Genomic DNA, 27,750 nt, shown 5'->3' with positions numbered 1-27,750 from the left:
TTTGCAGTGTTGTCTACTTGCATTTCAAAGGTATTAAAGGATCTCTTAAATTATTATACCTCTAGACTGGGGTATCATAGTATTCTCCTGTATTCCTAGTTTTTGAGTGTTAGGCTGTATATATTTCTCAATTCCTGCTGAGTCACCTTAATTTTACTTAAATTAGTGGTGGATAGCATGAAAAATAGAACGCTTTGGGTATGGCCTAAGAGCAGCATTGCAACAGGGACGTCAGCTGATGGTAGCACAGGCTCATTCTTCTGCCTCAGTTGTCAGTGCTAAGTGGGTTGAGTACCTTCACAGGTCTTCAAACTTCCCTTGGTCTTTTGTGAGTAAATGCAGTTCTTTAGAGATCAGAAACTAACTCAAGTAAGCAGTTTGTGTCAAAGCCAACACTCACCTCAGACTGCCTTTGAACTGTTTTCAGTGTTCTTGATTGGACTGTTTGGGCATGCAGAAAGAATGAAAATAACATATTGCTTGCTTTGCTGTGTAACTAATGGATATTTGATGTTTCCAAGCCTTGTGCATTTGTAATGGATGTATTAGTAAAATCTAGGGGAGGTGATGATAGCAATAGTGTGAACAAAGAAATGGAGAACAAAATGGAAAGACTGAGCTTCTGCAGAAAGGAGAAAGGCTTTAGAAATGGCAGCCTCAGTGTGACTGAGCAGTGAGTGCCCTGTCCAGGTTTAGAAAGGCTGGTGAGTTTGTGAGGTTGGTTTGGGGTTTTTTTACATTTGTCTTGGGTTTTTTTATGAAGTAGTAAGTCTTCTCACAGTTCTCAGAAGCATGTTACATATGAAATTTCTTTTTTTCTTACTCATGGCTTAGCTGTTATCTTGCCCTGCTCTAGCTCTGGGTTTGCCAGTTCTCCTGGATCCAGTGGGAGCAGTGCTGAGCTGGTTCAACTGGGTTTTATCAGTTTGTGCCATATCCAGAGCCAGGGGTGCTGCTTGCCCTGTGCACCCAGCTCCAGCAGGGAGGCACCAGGAACAGAGCCATGGAAATCAGGCACCCTGAGCCAAGGAGCTGGGACTGTGCTGGCTCAGGGGCCTCTGCTGCTGGCCCAGGGCTGGACCTGCTGCCAGGCCAAGCACAGAAAATGAGCAGGGTTAGCTTCTCCTGATCATTGCAGGTAAAAATGAGGCTGCCTATTTCAATTACAATGTCAATTACAACTTCTGCAGTCCTTTATTGGATTTCTGTTGCACTGTCTTCTGAACAGGAGCTACTTAGAGCTGTAGAAGTTTACTTGCAGAGATAAGTCTTCACTTGTTGATGAGATGTTTAGCCTGAGAAGCTCTTGCCAAAACTAAGACAGAATGAGAACATCAGAAATAAGGAAGAAAATCAGTATTCCTTGACCGTTCAGCAAGCAAAACATTCTGTTTTGTTTCAAAGATGGCTTTGTGTGTGTAAATTGTTGCTGTTTTAGTACATATTTCATCTGTGTTTAAAAAGCTAGAGAGAAATAATCAAATTCTGGGGTAAAGTTTAATCAATTTATAATGCAAAGGAGCAACATTTGGTACTGAATTGAGGAGAATTACAGCTGTTTGAATTAAATATGTCACAGTTAAGTTGCAACAGCACTTTCAGGATAAATGAACCCTGAAAGAGAAATGAGCAGTAATGTGGCACATCCTGACCCTTGAAATTCAAGCGCAAAATACAGAGGAAAAATGCAGGGCTTTTTGGCATTATGAGAACTTGCTTTTTGAACCCAGTTGCAAATAATTCTGATGTTCTGAAGTTGGATAAAGTTTTCAGAGGTGTTGTTTGTGACTCCTACTGCTGTTCCTTGTGATACAGGACTGGATTAAAAGTTCAGAGTACTTTTTGCTGTACTGAGTTACTGTAACTGAAGCGAATAGAGAGCAAAGTAGATTTTCAAAAAACCAGCACCTCCATGTTGCAGGGATGTTTGTGTTCTGATTTTGTTCTTCAATCAGTGGATTGCATGCTTATGAGGGGGTGGGTATGGAGCAAAACACTGGACACTCCCTCTGGAAAGGTAGAAAATGAAGCAGCAGGATGTTCACTATGCATTTCCTGCTGCCTTCCTGCCCCTTTCCAGGCCTTGGGCTCTGCTGGGTTTTGCTCCCTCATGCTATTTTGTCCTTTCCAAATGTTTGCTTGTCATGGCACAATAAGTAGTGCTCTTTCAAGCAGAAATGCAGGTATGTCAATATTGTCATAATGTTACTGTTTAATCTAGTTACCTTAGAGAGGACCTTGTAATTTCTGCAGTGCTACTGTTCACCAAAATAATTAGCCTACACTAAACTGCAGTCCATTAAGTTTGACCTGTGTGCATAATACAGTAGCACAGGCACTGTAATCTGTAGCTGGGTGTTCATGAATTAGTGGTAATCTGCATACAGTTGAAACAAGCAGGAGAGTAAGTATAAATGTTGGAGTATAAATACAGCTGATTGGACTGGCTACATCTACTACAATCTTAATGAGCAACCAAGAGAGCCTGTATCACAAATGCTGCTTGTAATCCTTCCCTTGGAACTTTTTAACTAGCTCTGTAATCTATTTTGCCTCTTCTTCCCCTCACCCCCTTCCACAGGAGCACAGGAAGTTCAGCTGTGACATATAAAGGCAGGAAATGTGTAATGAATGAGCCAACTTCTTCTGTAGCTATTCTATGTGAATATTAATGCTGCTTTTGAATGTAAATTTCTGTTGTGTTATTATACAACTATTGAAAGTGAAGTCTAATCTTTGGGTTTTTTTTTTTCCTCCTTAGAGCACAACAATGGAAGAAACAGCTATATGGGAACAACACACGGTGACTCTTCACAGGGTGAGTTCATACAATTGGCTGTGTGTGCCTAACGCAGGATACTGGTAGGTTTTGAAAACAATAGGAAAAAGCCAGATGTCAGGAAGTAAAAAGAGAGGAAACTGTCATATTCCCTTGTTTAAATTTAGAAGTGTTGTAAAAGCTCCATGTGATAGCTCTGTTTGTTTGGTGGCTTTCAGAGATAAGCCTGCCTACGAATAACCATGCTAGAAACCAAGCTTTAAATTACATCTGAACCTAACTGAAGGCAGGCAGAAATCTGTTCATTCATGGCAGTGCTGCAACTATGTGTGAAAGTTTTCAAACTTAATTTGCAAAGACATAAAACAATGTAGTTGCATATAAATAAATGTATTCAAAGGTGTCTTATTTGCTTGCTTACTTTCTTAAACCACTGGCTGGAAGTGGTGGTTCTGGGTGGTCAGAATGTGTACCCTGCACAAAGGAATGTGTGCTGGGAACCAGTGAATAGCCAGACTGCTTTTGCATTTAGACTGACTCCTCTTGAGTTACTCCTGAATTAAACTGAGTTCTGGTGCAGCTATCAGCTATCTGAAGCTGTACCAGAGTCAGTAAGGGATTTTTTGCTTAGGAAAGGTCAGAGCAGGGTGGAATGCCATTTCTGGCAGCGACTTAGTATTAAAGCAGCCATGGAATCATGGTCCAAATAGCTGTATTCATCCCAAAACCAGGGAGATGTGGAAGTGTTTTCTCAAGGGAGCAAGTTATATCATTTGCCTTCAGTTCATCATTGAATAAAGGCATTTTAAAATCGTAGCTTTGGTGGGATAAATGGACCTTGGACAAAAACGTGTATAGGTCAGCTGGGCAGATAAAATGTGAATTCTCTGTCAGACCTGTTAGCTGTTGATACTAAAGGCTTTAGTCGTGTTGAATCAATGTAACTGTTTGGGCAGGTGCCCATTTGTGAAGGGAACAGTTACACTCAGTGTCACCAGAAGGCTGACAAAGTATCCCGTCTCTGACTGCAGCCACACGTTGAAAGGAAAGTATAAATAAAAATGGAAATGTGTAGTGATGTTTATCTAGGCTACTCTTTAAGCTTCCGACAGTTTTTAGGTCAACAAGTTTTTGAGCAAGAAGTGTTATTTCTATATATAATTAATTGCTCTTTATGTTTTCATCTTGAAGCTGTCCAGTCATCCCTGTAATCTCTGTAAATTTCAGGTTTTTTACTTGTATTACGGATTAAATCAGTACTGCTTTATAGTCAAAACCAAACAAAAATTGCCATAGTAATACAAGGTTGGCTCATAGGCTTGATGATAGCTCATTTTCTCTTGAAGGGGACCTTTTCCTGGTCAATTGGATCAGTAATTTCAGTGACACCAGAAGTGAGACATTTAGTCCATGCAAAAAAGAAATAATGTTACAATATGGTGTACCTTGAACAAAATTTTAAATAACTGGTAGGATGCAGATTCTCGTTTTTGATTGCACTTGCAACATAGTTAGAAGTGCTTTTATAGCATTGATGTGAAAGTATGATTTGATTATAATTTTGGTTATTATCTTTCATGTGCCAAAATTCTGCCAGCTCTTCTGGTATGACTGTTTTGTTACCTGATTAAGCAGCTCTTAGTTAGGTGTTGAAAGCTGATGATATGTACTGCTAATAATTCAATAGCATTAATTTAGTCACTTAAAAACAAACAGTTATTTCACTCTGCCAGATAACAAAACCAAACCCCTTATGCTAATATTAAACAAATATGTGCTTAGAATTACCCTTAACACAGGGAAGAGGTTTACTAGTGAATTCCAACACTACTCATTAGGAAGTTTTTCGGGAAGTAGAGGCTGGAATTTCTCACCCAGACTTTTTGTTGCCTTTCTTTACCATCCTTCCAGTTTCCTGGACTGTACTGCTACTTAATTCTTAAGATATTCAGCCAGTCTTAGATTCAATTAAAGTTTATTAGGTAGCTACAGTTTATCTTTTATTAAGAGTCTTCTGGGTTCATATACTTAATTGCAAAGTGCTTGAAGGAGGAACCATGCACTTTGTATATCACAAGGCTTTTTTCCTACTTGGAGCTAGGTTCTGTGTGTCTGTGGTAGATGTGTGTCCTTCCCCAAAGCACAGAAACCAGGCATGTACCTACCTTTTTGCCTGTCCCACGCTGCATTTCTGTGGGGAAGTAGAATAGTACAGCTCTCTTTTTTTGTCTTTTTTTTTTCTACGACATCTGACAGGTGAAGTTCTGATAGAAGGAATTTTTTTATGCAGTTTTACTTAAGATACATGTTAGTATCTTGTATAATCTGTAGGGATCAACATCTTGCTATTTCCAGACATGTCTAGGAGCTAAGCTCAGTTTTCAGAGAGCAGTTCTGATAATCACTTGTCTCTCAAGATGATGATAGGCAGCAGGATAAAATGGAAAGTAGGTAGGCTGATTTTTACTAGAAGGTTTCTTATGTGACGTCTTAAATTTCGAGAAGGATTTAGGATTTGATTTTTGAATTGGGAGTGTTTCTGAAGACCTTGATTTATCGTATTAGAAACTCTTTATCTGACTTGAGCCCTTTTAACTGCTCTCTGTGTGTGAGACTGCATTGTTTCAGGGCTCCTGGAAGAGAACATCAAAGTATAAAACGTGGTCATCTCCATGCTGGTGATTTGATTTGCAGATCTACTTCTAAAAGTAGTATGGCAAGCAGCAAGATAAGGTTTACAGCGAGTTTCTGCTGTCCTTAGCCTGATGTTTGTATTCCTTACCATAAGTGGAGAATTCTAAAAATATTTTTGTTTATGGTGCAGGAAAGATAGAGAATATTTAAATGAAGTTTGACATAAATGTCTTTATTATCGCTTTTCTCCCTTTCTTTCCCCACCCAAATACAGTACAAACTAAGTTCTGGTTTTTAAAATAATGGAAAACTAAAAGCAGGAGTGTCATGAGAGGAGAAATATTACTTTTGAAAGGGTTTTTAGTAACATATTTGTGTAGGCTATTATATATTCTCTTTGACTTTAAAAAATAAAACTGAAGAATACCATCAGCTCTGGTCATGAGTGGACATTTAAGATCCTCCTTCGTGGCACCAAGTTTCACTTAATTCTTCCATCCCAGTTATGATTTCTGGTTGATCTGTGTGGGATGTGTTTTGAAAACAAGTCCATTCATCCTCTCATGAATTAAAATGGATGTAAAAGAAGCAGTAAAGTGTGCCCTTCCCCACTCCCCTACACGTCAATCAACTTCCCTCTTGGCAACAGTGTGGGCTAACTGCTTCTGAGCAGTGAATCTCCAAATCTGTACTTTAGTACTGTTCCTATTCACTGCTTACAGGCACATCTGAAACATCTTTTTATGACCTCTGTTTTGGGAGGAGATAGGAAACAGGTTGGTTTTGGGCAGTAATTAATGTCCAAAAAGCTGAACATCATGTGTCTTGCAGCCAGATGCAGAATGCCATGTTGCCTCTGCTGTCACTGTAAGGTTATGAAACTCCTTGCTGAAGCTGGGTCATGTTTGTTAAAAAGTCTGAAAAAGAGAAGGTGAAGTCTGCCAGCACAAAGTGTGTGCTCTGTGAAATAGAGGGGTGAGATTGACCCAAAGCTGCTCTTTTCCATCCACTGACCGCATTTTGCGTAGTTGAAAATTGCAGAATAAATTCTGGAGTAAAATACAGCATTTAAATGGTAATATCCTCAAAATGTTTTCTGGGCAGTGGTAAAAGAGCTAGATGGTTTGCAGATCAGTTATATTTAGAAAGCTTATTTCCCACCCTCGCTGCTTCCAGGCAGAAATGTAAGCATCATTGTTGTATCTTGAAATATCTAACAGGAATAACTTTTCAGAGGCATTGACCTTGCTGTAGTGGCAGGTCACCCTAGAGGGAAAAGATTGAAGCAAATTACTTTTGTTAAGATGCAGATGATTTGCAAGTGCTGACAAGGTTTTGATGTATTTAATGGTACAAGTGATCTTGGTATTATTCGTAAGAACTGAGCCTGCAGTCATACTACTGTGTGCTGCAATCCTGTCAGTTCCTGAGCTAGTGAGGTCGAGCTGGGTAAATACCATAATGGGAAAACTCAAAGAAAGTGTTGCAGGAAGTGATATAGGGCTTTGAGTCAGAGCTGCAGCTCAGTGGAATGGTTTGTTGTGCTTACTGAAGATTGAGGTCTTGCTGACGACCGCCTAAGGTACAGGCCATAAAAATGCAAATGACAACTCTAATCTCTTGGAAGAGACTGGGTAGTTATTCCAAAACTCTTTGCATTCTAAAAGTGGTTATTTTTGATCTGTCTCCTGTTACTGGATTGCATAGCATTGATTGGTTCATTGATCCTGCCTTCTTTCAAAAACTTGCATTGATCTCATGGGACGTTTTTGTGTTTGGTGTGAGAATGCAAATTGTGACCGTTAGATACTGGAAAGTAAAAATATTTCTCTTGTTACATTATAGGCCCCTGGATTTGGATTTGGTATTGCAATATCTGGAGGAAGAGATAATCCTCACTTTCAGAGTGGTGAGACATCAATAGTTATTTCTGATGTGCTGAAAGGAGGCCCAGCAGAAGGACTGCTACAGTAAGTGCCAAACTGTACCTGGATGCTGATTTGGGGTCATTCATCTTTGTCAGTAGTAGCTTAACCTCCCAGTTGTTTTGGTCTCAAGTTGTCTGTCTGTAACTGTTGGTGTAATAAGTTTATGATACAAGCAGTTTGCTTGGGGCACCTATTCACCAATATTTTCTTTTTGGCATAAAGTACTTACACTGTGCATTGTGATGTTTTTCATGTAGAGAAAATGACCGTGTTGCAATGGTTAATGGCGTTTCAATGGATAATGTCGAGCATGCGTTTGCTGTTCAGCAGCTGAGGAAAAGTGGGAAGAATGCCAAAATCGTAAGTGAATGTCTTGAAGATTTAAAGTTCCATAGCCATAGAGCACAAGTGAAATAGTGCAATGTCTGCCATAAAATACAGGCACGGTGCAAGGTACTTGAGTAACACCTGTGTGATGTTTCAGATTTAAGTGATAATAATTGTATGTTTATCAAGTGGGTCACTCAAAATGTTTTTTAAATGTGAATGATGATGGTTGCATAGAGTGGCAGGGGATCGTTCAGACTCCTTTTCTTTATTGGTAAAGTTCTTTCCAGATTGCCAAATTGTGGCAAGTCAGCTTTGTTTAATATTTGTTTACTTTGTTGGATACACTTTTACTGGGTTTTTCAAAGGCTGGTGTATGCTAAAGGACAAGCTGTTCAGGCACTAACAGTTCTTTTTGTGCTCAATAAACAGTTTGCCAAAATAAAGTATAATTACTTTAATTCCTATAATTTTGTAGGCTTATTCTAAGTGCTTGGTTTTTGAACTTTTGCAAAACAGAACAGGTCATCACCAAAGGGTAGTAATCCAGCTTTCTGCAGAAGTTTGGGGGTTATGTTAGAAAAAAATAAAACAAAAAATGCACACTATTTAGAAGTTTCTTAATTAATGAAAACAGACTTCTACTGCTTGTAGAAAAGCTTTTCTGCTGACACATTTTTAGTGCATTTATGTGCTTTAATGCAGTTGCAAGGAAAGTGTGATGTTTTGCATTTGTGGATTTGGCAGCAGTTCTTTAAAGCTTACAGAAAGCAATGTGTGCATGCTGTGCAGGGCTTTCAGTATCTTAAATATTTGGTGTGTAGATTTAGGTAAAAAAAAGTAATTAATGAAAACTGTGGTAGAACTTGGTTTTGTTCAGTAATGCATAGCAGACAAGTCTCTGAACAAGGCTGGCTCATATTCTGGAATCAGCTGTCTGTGTTGTACAGACCAACTTTGAACTTCCAGAGTCACTGCTCCCCTTCCTCCATGTCTTGCATAAACATTTTTTGGGAAGACTGGGAGACTTCAGAGTTGAGGAGAATCACTGTCCATAGCATACTGAGTATGCACTAGATTATATGTTAGCAAAAAAGGGTTTTAGCAGTGCCAGTAACTGATTTTGTGGTTTTAAGCAAAGAGAGGGCATTCAAATATGCAGCTCTGAAGACAGAATATTGTGTTGTGCTACAAAGGCTATTGATTTGTTACCCTTTTCCCACTTGTGCAAAAACATTAAAAAGGACTAAACTGTAAAAACAGGTTTCTAGTAATCTGTATTGATAACAAGCCTGTATTAATGGGATATATTTTTGTAATGAGGATACAACAATTTGGAGCATTCACCAGTACATTCATGTTTTGAATGCTGAGATTAGCTTGGCTTCTGACATTTAGTAACACCATCAGCATTCCACAGCCAGAGGCTGATTCCTGCTGTTGGGTTGTAGACTATCCGAAGGATGAAGAAAATCCAGATTCCAGTGACTCGGCCAGACCCTGAGCCAGTGTCTGAAAACGAGGATGACAGCTACGACGAAGAGATCCGGGATCCGCGGAGCAGCCGTGGCGCTCCCAGTGCCAGCAGGAGGCACGAGAAGAGCTGGGTCAGAGATCGCAGCGCCAGCAGGGAGAGGAGCTTGTCTCCCAGGTCAGACAGGAGGTCTGTCACCTCCAGCCAGCCTGCAAAGCCCACCAAAGTCACACTGGTGAAATCCAGGAAAAATGAAGGTAACTTGTTGTGTGCATCTCTTGCTAAAGCTTTTGCTGGTTTGTAAAGGCCAGCTGCTTCACTCAGTGTTGTGTTAAAGGCTGTGTGGGCTGAATGAACAGTGCTATTGCCAGTTTGCCCATTTTACCAGTAGCTGGCTCAGAACTTAAAAAGTGCTATTGTATTTCTGGTTCTACTTTTCATATTCCAAAATCTGTGTGCTTAGTAAAGTATTGTACAGTGTGAATAAATTCCAACTGCAGACAACATCTGGTAGTCAGCAGCTACATACCTACACTTTAGCTGTAGTGGGTATTGTTTGGAAGAGGAAAAATTGTAGGTAGCACCTCAATTAAGCTGTTGAACAACAGCTCTGATTATAGGCAGTCTTAGAAAAAGAGACTGATACAATGGTAAAGCTATAACATATCCTGCTACAGCCCATTGTGTGCCAGGTTCACTCTCCTCTTTGTGTTGCCTGTGTAAACACTGTATAAAGCAGTGTTGTAAATCTCCAGATACCTCCCTCTTTTCTACTCTAACTTCATCAGTTTTCTTTTTTCTTTTATTATAGAGTATGGTCTGCGGTTGGCAAGTCACATATTTGTGAAAGAAATATCACAGGACAGCCTGGCAGCAAGGGATGGCAATATCCAGGAAGGAGATGTTGTACTGAAGGTACAGTGTATGGTGGTGATTGTTCAAAGGCAAAACTCACTGATACTCTGCCTAGAATTGGCTGTGTCAGTAACATGATTATAGTTAATAGAAGGTGTGTCACTTTTCATTAAATTATTTCAAAGATCAGATTTAATATGAATCAACTTCTCTAAGGAAACTAAAATTACTAAGCCTTTTTGGTATTATTCCCAAAGTGTTATTCAGACAAATAATGCCTACTGTAAATACATAATGAAGACTGTTGGAAAAGGTATGAAGCTTTGCTTAGTTATAAGTAAAATGTAGTGGAACTGTGCTACTGTGCAGCACTAAAACTTGCCTTCGGGTTAATTTTTTTTTGTTTGGTTGGGTTTTTATGGTAATAAATATACCCAAGGGTTAATTTTTTGTGCCCAATCCCTGGCAGTGTCCAAGGCAAGTGGATGGGGCCTTAAGCATCCTGGTCTAGTGGGACGTGTCCCTGCCCATGCCAAGGTGGTTGGAACTGGAGGTCTTTGAGGTCCCTTCCAACTGAGGCTATTCTATGATTGTAATTCATATTAACAATTTTTATTTTGAGATAGTGCTGTGGATGTGTTGGTGCAGAAAAATGGACCCTTCTTTGCTCTGTTGAGTGTAGCAGTGCTACTTCAAAAAACATAACCAATTGTTTACAAGTGCTGTATTAGTGCTAGAAGCTCTGACTTTGAAAGTTGAAAATAATTTTATGTTATGCAATATTTTGGTCTTCCATTATGGTAATTTGATAAGTATTTCAGCTACTTCTAAATATCATCAGATAGAACACCTCTCTTTTTGCTGGAGATTTGCTGGGGTTTTTTTAGTAAGTTTATATCTGTTCTTTTTTCCTGCTCTATTCCAGATAAACGGCACAGTGACGGAAAATATGTCCTTAGCAGATGCCAAAACATTAATAGAAAGGTCAAAAGGCAAATTGAAGATGGTTGTTCAGCGAGATGAACGAGCCACACTCTTGAATGTCCCTGATCTTTCTGACAGTATTCATTCTGCTAATGCTTCAGAAAGAGATGGTGAGTATAAAAACTTGATTTCTAAAGAGGAATGAACTCCCTATGTTGTCAAGATGTGAAATACCTAAGTGGGATGAGAGGGTGGGGAGGAGAAGCATTAGGAGTAAGATTGTAATATGGGTAAATTTTTGTTAGAATGTGATTGAAATCCACTCCTTCAAAAACCATGGAGAAAAATATACAGTCCCTGTTCTTACAGGAATATTAAGTTTGTTTTTGTGTAATAATAAACATAGATTTAACATCCTCATAAAAATTCTCTGCAAAAGCTTATTCCCATTTAAGCAGGTCATGCCACCATTTAAATTACAATCATTTCATGAAAAAACAACTTTTATTTAACAGACATTTCAGAAATTCAGTCGCTGGCATCAGATCATTCCAACCGATCACATGACAGGCCCCGCCGCAGTCGTTCACGATCTCCTGACCAGAGGTCAGAGCCTTCAGACCATTCCAGACATTCTCCACAACAGCCCAGCAACGGCAGGTGATGGCAGCCTTGTATTATTTTTAAATCAACTATTTAATGTAACATATAAGTTGTAGGAATGCTTGGATTTATATGGTAACAAATGTGAAGCAGACCTATGGAGGCAATCATATGACATTCTTTGTCTCCAGAATTGCAGATAATAATGGTCTGAATATTTTAGACTTGAGGAGAAACTGAACCTTTCTTTAGTGTTACATCTTCTTTGAACATAATCATAGAGCATGGTTGTATGAATGACAATGTAAGTTTGATAGCAATATATGTTACTGAATAATGTGTAGTTGTATTTTGGTTTTAGAAAGCACTTAGCTGCAAGTAGATTTGAGATGACCTGTAGCACAGTTCCTGTTGCATGTCCAGCCTGGGTAGACTTGCTGAAATCTTGCTTTGTTTAGGCATGGGGTTATCTTATGTTTCTGAATACATTTAGTTCCTGCAAAACAAGGTGTGTCTCACAGCAGGTTTAACTTTTACTCTATTTTTAATATTTGAACTTGGTAATGGAACATTGATTATGATTCTTCATTACATAAGTCTAATTTTATATTAATTCAGAGGCAAGTAATGTACTGTATGGTTTGGAATTTTTTCTCCTGAAATCTGAAACGTTAGTCCTGAATAACAAATCTGCCCAGTTTTGCATTTGAACAGTTTGGAAACAGACATTCTGATTTACTGAAATAGCACTTCAGTGTTGGATTTCAAATTCTATTAAATATTTGAAAGAGAAATGTTTCTCTTTTGACTGCTCATAATATGATGGAGCAGAAATTAGAATTGATCTGTGCAGATGTCTAATTCGGAGCCTCTATTTGAAGATTTTTAGATGCTGTTCAAAAACTCTGACAAAACAAATTGCAGCTGCCCATTTCATTAAAGATACGCCTGATTGCTTATGAATAAAATTGGTTTGCCCAAGGGGAAAATAACACCTTCAAGGCTTTTACAATATATAACTAAAGAGGGAGATTGTAACCCATAACCCCAAGCAGGGGTACATGCAGGTACAGACATTTTTGCTTCTCGTGTGTGTGCATTGTTCAGAGGGACCACAAGGCATGAAAGCTTGTTTTCAAGCAGGAACCACGTTCATGGAAAACACTTAAAAGCAGGGTCACAGAGGCAGGGCTTTGATTGTGAGAGTTGTGAGATCTCTGTCATATTTCAAAACTGTTTCTTGACATGCATTTCTAGTGCAGCCTGATAGGGCTTGTGGAGGGAGGAACAACAAAAAAAAAATCTATCAGAACTGTAAATATGAGTGACTTAGCCAAGTGTCAGTGCTTTCCTGTCCTGTTGCAGTGGCTTAGGTAGATGGTCACTTCCTCCCTGTAGACCAAACTGTTGGAAGAATCAAACCTTTTCCGAGAGGGAACTTTGAAGTTATCTCAACTCTGAATGCATCCGTTATATCTTCTGTATGAGCAAGAGCTACTTTGGCATGGCTTGACTTCCTTTGCACCATGTCCCTTTCAAGATCAGAAAATCTGGGCCCTGAGCCATGTAAGGAAAAACATGTTGAGAGCAACTTCTCTTTGAAATGGTTGTTTGTGCAAATTTAAATCTACTGTAAGATCAAATTAGTTGTTAACTACTTATTCTTTTTTTAAATTTGGTGGAAAATCTGGAGGAAGAAAAAGGCTTGAGAATGGGCTGAGGAAGAAATGTGCAAAAAGTCTTCCAACTAAGCTTAAGGAGGTTGTTAAAAATGTGTTGAAGATAATGAGTCTTTATTTAGCCACTGTTCTGCCAAGTGTTTGTATGTTAATGAGGAGGGAAGTTCCAGGGGAATCCTCTTAGTCCTTTCATACAACCTTGAGTACAGGCTGACATTTCTGCCTTGGCACCAGAGTACAGAAATCTGCTAACAGATCTGCCTCAGTATTGCTTTGGGGTCTGATGGGGTCTTCAGTATTGTCCACCTCTCAGTATTCCTCACTGATATGTACATCAGGCTGCTTGAAATATTCCTGGATATAGGGTTTCCAGAACAATTGCTGTTTGATCATTCTGTAAAGCATTAAATGGTGATTTGTTTTTCTTTAGTCTAAACAAAGTTCACAGATGTGTATTGAACAGTCTTTTAAGAACTTCAAAGAACTCAAATTCTAAAACATTTTTCTTTATTTACTAACAGAAAGGGTTAATTTTTCTTTGTATCATCTATGAAGAGTTGTACTTAAAAAGTTAGAATGAGCAAAAGAGGTTCTGCAGCTAAGCTGGAGACTACCTCAGGAAAAGTATCACGTATCCTTTCTTAGCTGTCTGGTCTTCCTGCTGGCACCAAGAAGCTGTTGAGCTGGGTAAGCTTTTGGTGTGACCCATCCTAAAGATTGGCATTCAGTCAGGTGCTGCCAAACCTCCCAGATGATATCTCTGGGCTGCCCTTTACTAATTGAAAGAATTCCTGCCTGGGAACTCTGTCTGCTATGCTGACTTCCTCACCTAGATATTGGAATGGCAAAAACATCCTCTGATATGTTTAACACTTCAGCCTCAGCAAGAAAGGTTTGGTAGCTTGAAGAAATCACTGTAGAGATCATCATTATTTGTGGAAGGATGAGGCTGACTTCTGTAATACCATTGTCAGTTTATATGTAGGGTGAGAGATTGGTTCTGTTCATTTTCAAAACAAGATGAAAAACCAGAATATAAGATAAAAATCAGCCCCATTTTGAATGTCTTTAGGAAGATACTACTTTGCTCTTACTCTTCTTATGCTAAAGAGCTTGAGATGTGCTAAAAACACATTTGGGAAGAGCCTGCAAGTTCATATTTTCCATAATTTTCTGTAGACACAAACACTGTGTGTTGCAGGTCGTCTCTTGTTCTGCAGTAACAGCGCTAATGTGTAGCTGATGGTGTTTTGTAATTTTAAAATGTTTCTGGTAAGCACACTTTGAAAAAATGTCAGGGAGAGGAAGTGAGGTAAAGGGGGCCCTGACACAGCACAGATGTTAAACAATAGTGTCACAGTGCACCAGGGAACAACACTTTTGTCTCTTGGGAAGTGCAGCTGTCAGTTTTTAATGAGTTTCCCTCACCTGGAGCCAGTGGTGGCATCAAGTTGTTTTCTGTATCATCTTGTGATGTGAAATATTCAAGGCTTACTGGACAGTTTAAGCAAGTCAAGGAAAAAAAGCCTACTCCTCTGCTTTTCTGATGTTTCCTTTTGGTTCTATCAGCTTTTTCCCGTTTAAAATTTCATGTCTCAGGTGGAGAAGACCTGACCTTTTGCAGGCTTTTGAGTTGACAGGTTGTGTTTGCCTGCACACATAGCAGCAGCCCAGGAGCCTGTGGCTTCAGATCTCACCTTGTGCTGTGCCCTCAGTGTCTGTATGGTAGTTACTGCTCTTGAGAGCTTCCACATTTACATTCTCCTGATGTGTACAGGAATCAAAGCAGCATAAAATTACACTGGGTTTGGACGGTGTAGGGGAAATTTAAAATAAATTTCATCTTTGTGTAGTAACTATAGTATTTTTTGCCTTATTTTTAAAGCAAAACAGATATTCTTGCTTTGGAATAATGCTCCTTTCAGATGTTAGGAGATGCTTGCCTTATTTTTAAAGCAAAACAGATATTCTTGCTTTGGAATAGGAGTAATGCTCCTTTCAGATGTTAGGAGATGGTTGGAAACAGGTAGAGAGGGCTCATGGGGAAATTTACTGTAGTGTCTGATTAACTGGTGCTCATTATCCAGAAATCTTAGGGGAGTGGAATTAGTTGCAGCTTACAACATCACAGAACTTTTTTGTTTCTGGGACACTTAGCATGCATTTAAATAGCTAAATAGATGTATCTGTTTTTAATAAGCCAGGAACTATTTTCAAGGGAACAACCAGTCCAGTCATGTTTTAGTCTGGTACTGTCTAGCTTATGCACCTAAACTGGAAATCCAAAAGCGGAATAAGAAAACCTTTTATCGGTGATGTTTGGGAATCAAGTAAAAGGATAAATGCTTATTTTTTATTTTGTTAGACATAGTGGTTTTAGCATTCTTTTAATCAACTCCGAAAGGGACTCTATCTGGATAAAAAGAGGCATGAATAGGGATTTTAAATAAGCTACTGTGCTTATTTTTATCAATGACTTACAACAAGATGGTTGTTTATAGTGCAAGAGTGCTTCTCTTCACAGTTTGTTGTGGTGATTGGAGTACTTTCCTGTATTCTGTTTAGCTGCCTTCAGGCACATGGTTTTAAAACTGGCAGAGGAATGCACTGAGAAGTTGTAGTATGTCTTGGCTGAATAGCTAAGTGTTGTTTCTCATATTTTAGACTTCATTTTGCTTCAGGAAAGCACATTCTACTTGTGTTTCGATTTTTGTAATGTCTTTTATTCTTTACTGCATGTCTTGGATGAGCAGACTTGCTGGAATCTGTTTTCTGAAGTCATATTTCCGACTCTTGAAGCATTATTTCTGATGAGGATCTTAACAGTCTTAACTCTGAATGGGGGTTTGATCCATTTGTGCTTTATGGGCAGTGATGCTCATTATTGCCCAGTAGCACCATCTAGCTGTTAGTAGTGCAGAACTTCTCTTTTTTCCCTCCAGTACAGACCTTCTATATGACAGCAGATGGGTTTGCACCTACTGACCAAGCCATTGTTATTCTTGAGAAAATACCTTTTCCGCCTCTTTTTGTCAAGTCAGTCTGATATTATATGAAAGGCTGCTATTTGTGTCTCTTATTTTAAATATTCTTTAAATCCGTGTTTATTTGCCAGCTTCCAGGAAGAAAACTTTATTTTTCTAGCTCATTATTAATATTCATCTGTTCCAACCCTATTAAATTTAGTGTTCATCAGATAGCAGTGTAGTGTTTAACATTTCAACAGGCAGCACATGTTCAGTTCTGCTGTAGTACAGCTGATAGCTGAAGATCAATACAACAATACAAGAATACCTGATTTTTTGAACTCAAGGAATAGAAATTACATTCTGTGGAATTTTCCTCACTTTCATCATTTAAAAACAAGAACTTACTTTAACTTGTCCTGAATTTCTTCAGTTTGTGCTCCAGGTGTGTGTAAGAAATGCATAAGAAGCAACAAATTCTTTTGACTAAAATGTGTGGATGAGAAGCACTCCCCTCTTGTCATAGCTGGGAATTGAAGGCCTTATCCTCTGGGGAGATGAGAAGTGAGGAACATATTTACGTGGGCCTGGGCAGGGCTTGGCAAGGATAAAAAGTGCCACACAAGCAGCACTTGTGTTTCAGGGCAGCTGACACACAAAGGAGCAGATAAATTAGCTTGATCACAGCAAAGCCTAAGAATTTAGTCCAAAAATCCATGATTTCTATAGGAAGGGGTGAGGAAAAGACTATTGTAATGGATGTTCTTCCTTTCTTCCCTTTGCTTCTCAATTCTTTGTATATCTACCAATATACAGCACGTGTGTGTGATCTGTGTGCTTGAGGAAGAGAGCTTGAAGGTTTAGAGTCTGTGTCCCATGTGCTGCTGCTCTCTTCACTGCCATGACTAGGGAGCTCCCTTGTTAATGTGCTATTAGGGACAAAACACCAGGATTTGTAAATGGTAAAAACTATTAATAATGTGTTAGCCTAAGAACAAAACCTTCCTAAATAGTAATGGTGATCCCTTACCCTCAGCCTGATGAATGAAAGTATTTATTCTTTAGTCTGAGTAGACTGAGATGGTTCTGTCTGCAGAGTGGAATCTTTTTTTCTAATATAGTCATCGAAGCAGAGAAGATGAGAGAATAACTAAACCAGGAGCTGTCTCTACACCTGTAAAGAATACAGATGATATTTCTAAAGCTGTGGAAGAGGTGACAGTTGAAAGAACTGAAAAACAAACTCCACCACTCCCAGGTAAAAATATTAAAATATATTAATAATGCATGTGGTTGAGAGTGGATGACCAGTAAAGACTTAATGCTCTTGCATGTTTGTGGAATGACTTTCAAGTCTTAAAACAGACCAAGTCCTGATTATTTTTATTTCTGGATACAAACAGTCTTTGTAACCATAATCTCATTTATATCTGAGTTTTGGTCCAGAAAACCTAAGTTGTGGGGTCTGTCATTATACAGGGGTCAGATTTCAGTATTTAGGGTTGTAGTTACAAGTGATGGTTGTAAAGAGTTTTGTACTGATTTCTCAGACAAGGTTAAAATTTGTCATTTCTTTTCTGAGTGCTCAGCAGTAAATGTGTTCTTATGAGTTACTGTAGCAGACTATATATATAACAACAATGTATTTAAGCCTGTTTAGAGCTACTGTTCCCAAGATACAACTCAAAACACTCCAACGTGCTTTGTTCTTGTAGCACTTAACTACAGTCAAGGACAAGAGGGCAGGTTAACAAATGCAGTACAGCTAATCAAACCAGAACAAAATCTCTCTCCTTTTTCCCAAAAGGAAAGGATAAGCTAAATGGCAGCAGATAAAAGCCAGATGGTGTAAAAAAGGAAAAAAACCAAAACAAACAAAACAAAAGATGATACAGGACAGTGTTCCGGGCAGGCTGGCACTTACAAGATTTTTGTTTACAGAATGAGGCACTTCAGTGAAATTACAAGTGGAGAAAGGAGCTGTGCAGATGGTTTAGAGGGAGCTGTTACTGAAAGGCTGGGTGCAATGACAGAAAGCACATTCAAGCTTGAAAATATTTGAGGACCTAAGGGATGAGCAGTGACACTTCTGCATGTAGTAGTCAGTAGATTAGTGAAGATCTGGAAGGATTCTGGTGCTGATAGACTCTGAAAGATCTTGAAAATAAGAACAGTATGTTTTCTGATACAGCAGCCATTATTAAATGATGGTCATAAGAGGTGACCTTTTACAGCAGTGCCATGAAGTGAGGCAAATGAAGTAATTTATATTTGCCAAATATAAATTTTTTCCAACATGGAAAACCATGTGGTGGTGAGATTAGAAAGATGAATTCTGCATTTCTGTAAGATACTGAAGATGAATAATTGGCATAATACCAATCCAGCCAGATAGGTGACCCTTAATATGGTTCTTAATCCAAAATAATGTACTGATAATTGGTCTGAGGGACTAGCAAAGCAGTGATAAATAGTGTGGGGGTTTTGTTGGTTGGTGGGAAAGGAGAAATGTTCTATATTTGCATGAATGGGAAGAGGCCCACGGAAATACTTTGTTTGGGTGGGAGGAGTTGTAGACCAGTACATAAAGCTAATATTTAAATTAATGTCTGCAAATAAAATTCACTTGCCCAAGAGAAACTGAGATAAAAAGGTGTAGCAAATGGCATAATCCTTTAACAGGTTCACAAAAGCTCTAGGGAAATGAGGGTCCTTCCAAGACTGTAATGAAAAAGTTAGAGAAGTGGTTGGCAGAATCTGTGGTAGTTTGTTGCTTGGATAGGGGCAAGGGCAAGATGACTGTTGTAGTTGATTGTGTATCAAAGAAGGGTGGGAGGAGAGTATTTTTTGGGAGGGATCATCAGAGGCTTAGCCTAGTAAAGGTTCATTAGAGACTTAAAGGAAAATACTGTGTTACTGTATGGGAAGGACCAGAGTCACACTAGAAAGACATAATTACCCAATTGTTGCCTTAAATTCCCAATTGCAAACTAGTCTGTTCAGTGATTTGAAAGGAAGATGGTGTAGTTGTTGGTAAGATCAGGAATATTAGACTAGTTCAAAGTCAGCCTTGTTTGAAATCAAATTTTTTCCTGTGTGCAAAAATGAGCCTATAAATCCTTGTAACACAACCAAGTCTTTATCAGAGAAGAGCCCCTACTAGTGCTCATGGCTGAGGGAAGCCTGCAGTGGCAGTTTCCTCACAGGAACTCCAGAGAAGCTCTGCAGCAAAGCCATAGTAAGTGCACAGCTCTGAGGACCACCTGAGCTGGACCTCAGGCATGCATAATAAAGTGAGGTCTTATAGTATTTTCATTTCAAAAATTCAATTTTTGACTGAAGAGAACCAATGGAAAATGAAGACGTTAGGTCAGGAAAATCAAGGTTAGATACGGAAGGATTGAAAGTGGTCTTGGGAGCATGAAGCCTTCTAGTTCTCCTCCTTTTGAAGTATTCAGAGTACTTTGAAGTGCAAAGGAAGTCTGGGAAAATTTACTGAAGTAGTCGTTAGGCCAGTAATCACACTGCTCTGGATGGCATGGTGAGAGTGTCTTCTCTTGAGTTTTCTAGTCTTTTACTTCTAAGTGGGTCTAGGTGGGGTAGAGGGAAGGCTATTGAAGAAGTCACTAACTGTGTCTTAACTAAGTTAAACTTCACATTTTCATCTTTAAATGACCAAATGGGAAATCTTTGGTGTTTTCATAGAACCAAAGCCAGTGTATGCACAAGGAGGTCAGCCAGATGTGGATTTACCAGTCAGTCCATCTGATGGTCCTTTACCCAATTCAACCCATGAAGATGGAATGCTTCGGTAACGTATCTCTGAGCTCTGTTTGAACCTGCCTGCTTCTTAAGCAAATGAAAAACTCTTATCCAGTGTAGTCAATAATCTCTCTCTGTGCTGTGATACCATGTCCAGTATTCTGTCCTGGCCCTTCTGTTCACAAATAATAGGATGAAGACATGAGATTTATTTCTGAGCCTTGTGGGCATTTACACTGTGTTGTATACCATTTTAAAGTCTATTCATTTCTATGGAAATTACCCCTTAAAATAATCATCAGGTGTAAAGGATTTGCTGGGTTTGTCTCTCCCTGGGCACTCACTCCTCCTTTCCTGTCCTTATCTCCAAAGAGAGGAAAGTTACTGTAGTATATTCTTTACCTTTCATAGTGATTGGAGAGCAGTGAGTAAAGGTTACTGCAGAATTGTGCAATGTCCCAGCATGGAAATAAGTCCCCTTCAACTGGGATCTCCCTTATGGGCATCAGTGTACTTGAGAATAGATTCTAGTTTGGTTTGACCTCAAATTCATCTTGATCTCTTCAGAGCCAAAATAGATCTGTATGACAGCACAGCTCTTTAAAAAGAAGAATGTTTTTGGAAGAAACTGTCAGTGTCTCACATAAACACTATGAGTGTAAGACAAACAAACCATACTAAACATGTACATGCAGGTGGGTTTTTTGGAGTGCTGCTGTTGAGCATGTTGTAATGCTGCAGTTGATAAGCAGTTAATGGTATGTATAGCAGAATATCCACTAATTGACTAACAAGCAGATTACTTCTTTGCATGTTTCAAATTTATCAGGGTATTTTGGGCTATTACACCAGTAAGTGGAATATTTTCTAAATTTCTAGGCCAAGCATGAAACTGGTAAAATTCAGAAAAGGAGATAGTGTGGGCTTGCGACTAGCAGGTGGCAATGATGTTGGCATATTTGTAGCTGGTGTTCTGGAAGACAGCCCTGCAGCAAAAGAAGGATTAGAGGAAGGGGACCAGATTCTCAGGGTATGTCAAAACTGTTAACATTACAAATGTTTTGTTGTACCAAAGTAGGTTTTCTTTCTGTAGGATTGAATATTTTGCCTTCATAGTTCATACACTGTTTTTTCTGTATGTATTTATTAGATGATGTACTAGGAGCAAAATCTCTTTTTACTGTACTGTTGCTAGGAAGGTTAGCAAGTTTTTTACATTAAATTTTGTGGACTAAGTCAGTTTATCAAGTTGTTTGAATTCATGCTGAGTGACTGAGTTGTCAGAGCACTCTGTGGGCTACTGATGTATATAGGCGCTCCATAATGAGTATAATGAACTGCTACATATCCTGGAACTGTACTTTTACTGAAAATAAAGTGGGACTCTTTAGAGGTGCAAGAGGCATCTTGAGATATGTGCATTTGTTATGGATGAAATTGAGTAAGAAAGAGATCATAGCAATAGATTCAGATTTTCTGTTATATAATTAAATCTCTGTAATCATGTCATGCTAAATCAAACTGATTGCTTCATTGTTACCAGGTAAATAATGTAGACTTCACAAATATCATCAGAGAAGAAGCTGTCCTTTTTTTGCTTGATCTTCCTAAAGGCGAAGAAGTCACCATTTTGGCACAGAAGAAAAAAGATGGTAAATATTTGTGTATTGGAAATTATATAATAGACTGCTTAGAACAGCATTAGAAAGTCTAGTGAACAATAACTAACTGCTGGGTTGCAGGAAATTGGCACCTTAGACTATTAAATCCTTTTGGCTTTGGGATAGGTGGCCACTACTAATGGAGTAGAGACTGATACGGTGCCAGTATACACACCCCCACACCCCCCTAAACAAACAAACAAAACCCCAAACAAAAAATACCTTTTCAGAATAACCCCTAGCACCTAAATAATGTCTTGGCATTATCCCTGGAGGAAGTAGAAGAGTCAGTTGTAGTTATGCCATTCAAAATGAGTGGTTATGCTGATGTGTTAGTGCATACAAGCTTCTTTTCTCAAGATAATTTCCTTCCAGGACGAATGAAGTAAGCTTGCACTTTGATTAAATTTTTGACTATAAAAGTTGAATTGATGTTAGTAGAGTTTACTATAAATAGTTATAGTGCTTAAAATAGAGCAGCTCTGAGACATTAAGGCTTCTTGAAGTAATGTACATTTAGAACAAGGAGAATTAAGGTGAGGCATTGCTTTGTGTAATTCTTGTGAGCATTATAACATCACTTGAACTTATGTAACACTTGATATTTTGGGATTTCTTTTCCTTCTTTCAGTTTATCGTCGCATTGTTGAGTCGGATGTAGGAGATTCTTTCTATATCAGAACTCATTTTGAATACGAGAAGGAATCTCCTTATGGACTAAGTTTCAATAAAGGTGAAGTGTTCCGGGTGGTGGACACTCTGTACAATGGCAAACTGGGCTCCTGGCTGGCCATTCGAATTGGGAAGAATCATAAGGAAGTGGAAAGAGGTATCATACCTAACAAAAACAGGTACGATCTTGCAGTAGTAAAATTACTGATTCGAACCCACAGTTTTAAATGACATCTGTATAATGAATGACTGGACTCCCTTGCAGGACATAAGTTTATAGAATTGATTCAGTAAGAAACAGTGTAAAACATACTGAAGTAAAATATCTATGGATTTGTTTTTGACTTTGCATGGTTCACAAATAAACTTTCTTTTCAGTACAAGAGACAAGGATGTAATAAGTTTCAGAAATGTGATACGAGGCTCAGTAGTTGTCCTGTAGTTCAAAATACAACAAAAGCTTGGTTCAGCAGTGGCGGTGGTTTTTTGAGGGTGTAAGCTTGCTAGTCAGGCATTACTCCAGAAGCTGACTTCTTGGTAACTGGGATTTGTTGTCACCTTAGAGCTGAGCAGCTGGCTAGTGTACAGTACACGCTTCCAAAGACAGCAGGAGGAGATCGAGCAGACTTCTGGAGATTCCGAGGCTTGCGGAGCTCAAAAAGAAATCTCCGGAAAAGCAGAGAAGATCTTTCTGCCCAACCTGTTCAGACAAAGTTTCCTGCCTATGAAAGAGTTGTTCTTCGGGAAGGTATGGCTTTACTCTTACTGCACATCATAGGTTTGTGTGGTTTGGTTTGGAAAAGCCAATTTAGTTAAATTTGGTTTAAGCAATTGATATATCTTGACTTTTCTTTTTCCTTTGATTCTAGCTGGGTTTCTCAGACCTGTAACCATTTTTGGTCCAATAGCTGATGTTGCACGGGAGAAACTGGCTAGAGAAGAACCAGATATCTTCCAAATTGCAAGTAAGTGTGAGATCAGGTTTTTCTGCAGTTAGGGAAGTCAGCTTTCTTTGGCTAGATTGTTTCTACATTACTACTTTAGTTAATGTATTTAACAAGACATCGATGTAAAGGAACAGACTAAATGTAAGTTCTTCTACTACATTGCTGTTGATAATTCTCTGAAAACATATTAGTTCTATTTATAGCCACCTCAAATTTCATTTTAATCCTGTATCTCATCCTATTTCTAAGTGCTTTTGTAAAGATGTAATCTTTGTCTGTAATGGTGGGTAGACTTTCATGGAACAGACTAAATGTAAGTTCTTCTACTACGTTGCTGCTGATAATTCTCTGAAAACATATGATATATAATCAGAAGTGTCTTCAAGCTGAATTGACAGATTGAGCTATGAAATGGTTTGTTTTATGTTAATAAGGGAATGTAGAATATGTTGTAAACTTACAGTAGGTTTTTACTGTGTCCTCTTTACCAGAAAGTGAACCAAGAGATGCTGGTACTGACCAACGTAGTTCTGGCATTATTCGTCTCCACACTATAAAGCAGATAATCGACAGAGTAAGTCTTCTCTTGTCACTGGACTTTTAACACAAGAAAAGTAAAACTGATAACGTGAAGTGTTGGGTGTTTTAAATGTAGAATGGTTAACGTACTGTTTGCTTTAAAAATAACTTTCTCATCTCTCTATTGGTTAATAAGAAAAACCCTACCACCCTTCTTCTCTGTATTAATAACTGCAGCCTGGATGTGCTTCTAGGCTTTGTTCCAGAGGCTGTTGTCCTCTCTCCATTAAGGCTCTTTTGGGCTGTTTCCTCTTTCATTTAAAGCCACGGTGTGACATTATAGCTAGAAATGGTTACTTTATTTATTGAGTTGTTAGTTTTGCTCCACCCCAATGTACAAATTGATCACTTGACATAATTATTTTATCTGAGGACTAAGAAAGGGTTCTTCCATCTCCCTTCCTTAATATCCTTAAAACCTATACCATTAGTGCATTAGATGAGGCTCACCTATTTATTTCCTTACTTAGAAACAAACTGGACAATTTTCAGATGCTGAAGTATGAGAGGGGAAAAAAGCTATTATAGCAGCAAAGTCGGCGTGCTTCATGCTGTGTGCCTGATTACACTGAATGAAAGCTGGCCAAGTTCTGCATTCACAGTGATATTTTTTGTAAAAAGGAAGAGAGAAGTGTGTAATGGGTCTCTTGTGTTTCAGTCTTTGGTTTTTTCCTATTTACAGAATGCTGATAGGAAACTGCTTTTTATTTCAGTGTCTGCTTACTTTGAGGAGATTTTTAAAAAATAGAATTAAATGTAAAAAAAATCCTGGAGTTATACAATGTATATGCTTATTAGGCTCATATTGGAATTTGTTTGGTTTTTATTATTTTGTTAATTCAAACAGGAGAAGGTTTAAATCAATACTTTGAAACAATGAATTCTCTAAAGGTAATACAAAATGATTCAAACAAAAAATTCAAACAAAAAATTTCATCTAGGACATAAATGATTTACTTTCTTGCCTCTGTCCTTCTTGTCCCTGCAGGACAAACATGCTTTGTTAGATGTCACCCCCAATGCAGTGGACCGTCTGAATTATGCCCAGTGGTATCCAATTGTAGTGTTCCTAAATCCTGATTCTAAGCAGGGAGTAAAGACCATGAGAATGAGGTTGTGCCCAGAATCACGAAAAAGTGCCAGGAAGCTGTATGAAAGAGCTCACAAGCTCCGCAAAAATAATCACCACCTCTTCACAAGTAAGTAATTAGACAGACTGGATTAGAATTTCTGAGAGGAAAGGGGAGGCAAGATGAGAGAAGGGTCTACCTCCAGAATTTTCTGCAAATGGAGCAGGTCAAGCAGTGATAGACTTGCTCAGGCTTTGCCATTCAATAACCAGTAGTTAATTGGTGTGTGCATCATTTGCACTTGACTGCCCAAATGTAAAGCAATCTGAAACATCAAAATGACATTTCTAATAGATCTTGTGGCTTTGCAGGATCATCAGCCAAAATCAAAACTTGAATAAATAGAAAAGTCATGTAACTTGATTGTTTTAGTCTGGCTAAATTCGAGCCTCTCTTTATTCTTAGCTACTGTTAATTCAGTGTTTCCTGTGGCATAAAACATCCCAAACCACATTGGGCCTTAAGGGTGCTTTGGATACTAGTTTACATTCCTGTTCAAATCTCCTAGTTTTAACCTACCAGTTTATATTGCTTTTGTTACTCATGGTACAGATCCTTCTTGTAGTTCTGCAGAAATCGTAAGTCAAACTAATCTGCTGTACTTCTAGCTACCATTAACTTGAATTCAATGAATGAAGGATGGTATGGAGCTCTTAAGGAAGCAATTCAGCAACAACAGAACCAACTGGTGTGGGTTTCAGAAGGAAAGGTAAGAAATAATGTTTGGGGGGGAAATGGCAAAACAGTATTCATGAGAGGTTTTCTGTGAAGATCTGAAGCAGTAATGCCTCCTGGCTATGAGGGCTGCTCAAAACTGGTTTGTCACTACATTAGAGCACTTATTCTGCTAATGAAAGCTGTACAGTTTGTTCTTATGCATGTAGCTGTGTAATAAGGGAGCATTTGCTTATTGGCTTTGTTAACTGGAGGATATAGTAATGCTGTGAAGATTTTGAGGGGATTGGATGGGTTTTCAGCACAGAACTTCTGAGAATTTCACTGCATGGGTTCTCAGGGATGGGGTTGCCTGATGATGGAATGTGTTTTTCATTATTATAAAAGCAAGTGGCATATACATTTTCTTTCTGACCTTTCTGAGAACAGTTGTGAGAACACACATGCTAAATCACAAGTTAGTATTCTGTGTTCTCCACTAAATCTCCACTTATCTTCTTGAGCTGCATGTTACTCTATGCACATTAGTTAGATCCTTCCTCTTGAAGAACTATTATCAAGTGAAGTGCCCACTAAAAGTAAGGAAATGATGAATAAGCTGTTGTTGTGGGTTTCTTCATTAGATCTGGGTTATACCTTAGCTCCTTATATGTACCTGCAAAGAAATGATTCTGATATCATAAAACCACTTTAAAGTGCAGCTCTGTATTTTTTCAAGCACTTAGATATCTGTGGACACTGCACTATCCCCTTATTCTGACAGTCATCTGGTCCCTTAGTAAAATGATTCAGAGCTAGGATGCAGATAGGTCTTTTAGGTCTAAGCTTAACACATTCAGTGATGCCAACCTGATTTCTTTTCCTCTGTGATGGTAATGATGCTGAATTTGATAAAACTCCCACGTTCTACATTGCAAGAGAGAGGGTGTTTAGAAGGTATTTCAATAAACGTGTACCCTAATTTTGTTTGCCACAGGCAGATGGTGCTACAAGTGATGATCTTGATTTACACGATGACCGCCTTTCTTACCTCTCCGCTCCCGGCAGTGAGTATTCCATGTACAGCACAGACAGCAGACACACGTCTGACTATGAGGACACAGACACAGAAGGGGGTGCTTACACTGACCAAGAACTGGATGAAACTCTGAATGATGAGGTTGGGACTCCTCCAGAATCTGCTATTACACGCTCCTCTGAACCTGTTCGAGAGGATTCTTCTGGAATGCATCATGAGACTCAGACTTATCCTGCTTATGCATCTCAAGCTCAGCCACAGCCAAATCTGAGAATAGACTCTTCAGGATTTAAAGCAACTACTACTCAGCCGGTAAGAAAGTCATTTTATATGCTGACCACTATATACTTCAGGTTGCAAGTTCTTTTGAATAAGAAATGTCCATTTATATTCTGCTTACCAGTGTTGTGTGTGCATACAAGAATCTGTCAGCAGCAGCAATACATTACAGTGAATTGGAGAATCAGCTTGTCCTGCCTGTTTTAGTGACTCATTGACAGGAGGGGGATTGAAGTACCATTCTACTTTGATTAAATGTTTTGCTTTTATAATCCTCAACCTAATGAATTTCTGGAAGAGCTAGTGCATGAGACTATCAGTACATTTCATTCTACATCTAGCTGCATTGGTCAGAGCATCACTTAAATTATTTAAAGATAAATCAAAAAGTCATACATTGATTCAATAGCAGTATATTTAAAATATTTTAAACACTTCACAGAAAGCAGAAGCCTCACCTGCAGTCCCTTACCTTTCCCCGTCGCCTGAATCACACCCTGCAACCTCATCAGCCTCTGCAGTAAATGCTAATGTAAACCTAACTAATGTCAGACTGGAGGAGCCTTCTGCTGCTCCTTACAACTCTTACCAACCACAAGCGGGCCCCTTAAGAACACCGAGTACTGAGGGAGCTCATGTAGTACTAAGAGACCAAGAGCCATCATCCCTACCGCCGCATATAGATCCAGCAAAGGTACCTGTGCCACTGTTGTGCTGATTTCCTGCTGTACATCAAGCTAGCACATGATCTTTGTTTTGCCCTTATTTGAAGAATTCCTTCTAATTTTTTTTTATTCTAAGAGAATCATGCAGGTTACAAAAACTAGTTCATCTGAATTGCTAAAGCATTATGTAATG

General features: G+C 38.7%; 1 protein-coding gene across 6 annotated transcripts in view; it reads left to right on the top strand.

Annotated features, from left to right (window-relative positions):
* Positions 1-27,750, top strand: part of TJP1 (tight junction protein 1) — a 157,578-nt gene that overhangs the window by 113,371 nt on the left and 16,457 nt on the right. For 4 of the 6 annotated variants that reach the window (XM_039722786.1, XM_039722788.1, XM_039722787.1 and 1 more), the window contains 19 exons: positions 2,762-2,818; positions 7,259-7,383; positions 7,599-7,701; positions 9,120-9,399; positions 9,954-10,057; positions 10,923-11,091; positions 11,437-11,581; positions 17,291-17,427; positions 19,875-19,980; positions 20,811-20,961; positions 21,475-21,583; positions 22,224-22,443; positions 22,828-23,012; positions 23,134-23,229; positions 23,703-23,785; positions 24,779-24,989; positions 25,529-25,629; positions 26,572-26,925; positions 27,335-27,586. In XM_039722786.1, the coding sequence (XP_039578720.1) occupies positions 2,762-2,818; positions 7,259-7,383; positions 7,599-7,701; positions 9,120-9,399; positions 9,954-10,057; positions 10,923-11,091; positions 11,437-11,581; positions 17,291-17,427; positions 19,875-19,980; positions 20,811-20,961; positions 21,475-21,583; positions 22,224-22,443; positions 22,828-23,012; positions 23,134-23,229; positions 23,703-23,785; positions 24,779-24,989; positions 25,529-25,629; positions 26,572-26,925; positions 27,335-27,586 (2,988 nt within the window). The remainder of the gene's footprint in view (positions 1-2,761; positions 2,819-7,258; positions 7,384-7,598; positions 7,702-9,119; positions 9,400-9,953; positions 10,058-10,922; positions 11,092-11,436; positions 11,582-17,290; positions 17,428-19,874; positions 19,981-20,810; positions 20,962-21,474; positions 21,584-22,223; positions 22,444-22,827; positions 23,013-23,133; positions 23,230-23,702; positions 23,786-24,778; positions 24,990-25,528; positions 25,630-26,571; positions 26,926-27,334; positions 27,587-27,750) is intronic. The other 2 variants (XM_039722791.1, XM_039722789.1) reach the window with 1 other exon arrangement.

Source organism: Passer montanus, unplaced genomic scaffold (genome assembly GCF_014805655.1).
Source record: "Passer montanus isolate IOZ18808 unplaced genomic scaffold, ASM1480565v1 scaffold5, whole genome shotgun sequence".
Lineage (NCBI taxonomy): Eukaryota > Metazoa > Chordata > Aves > Passeriformes > Passeridae > Passer > Passer montanus.
This window is presented reverse-complemented; position numbering and strand designations above follow the sequence as displayed.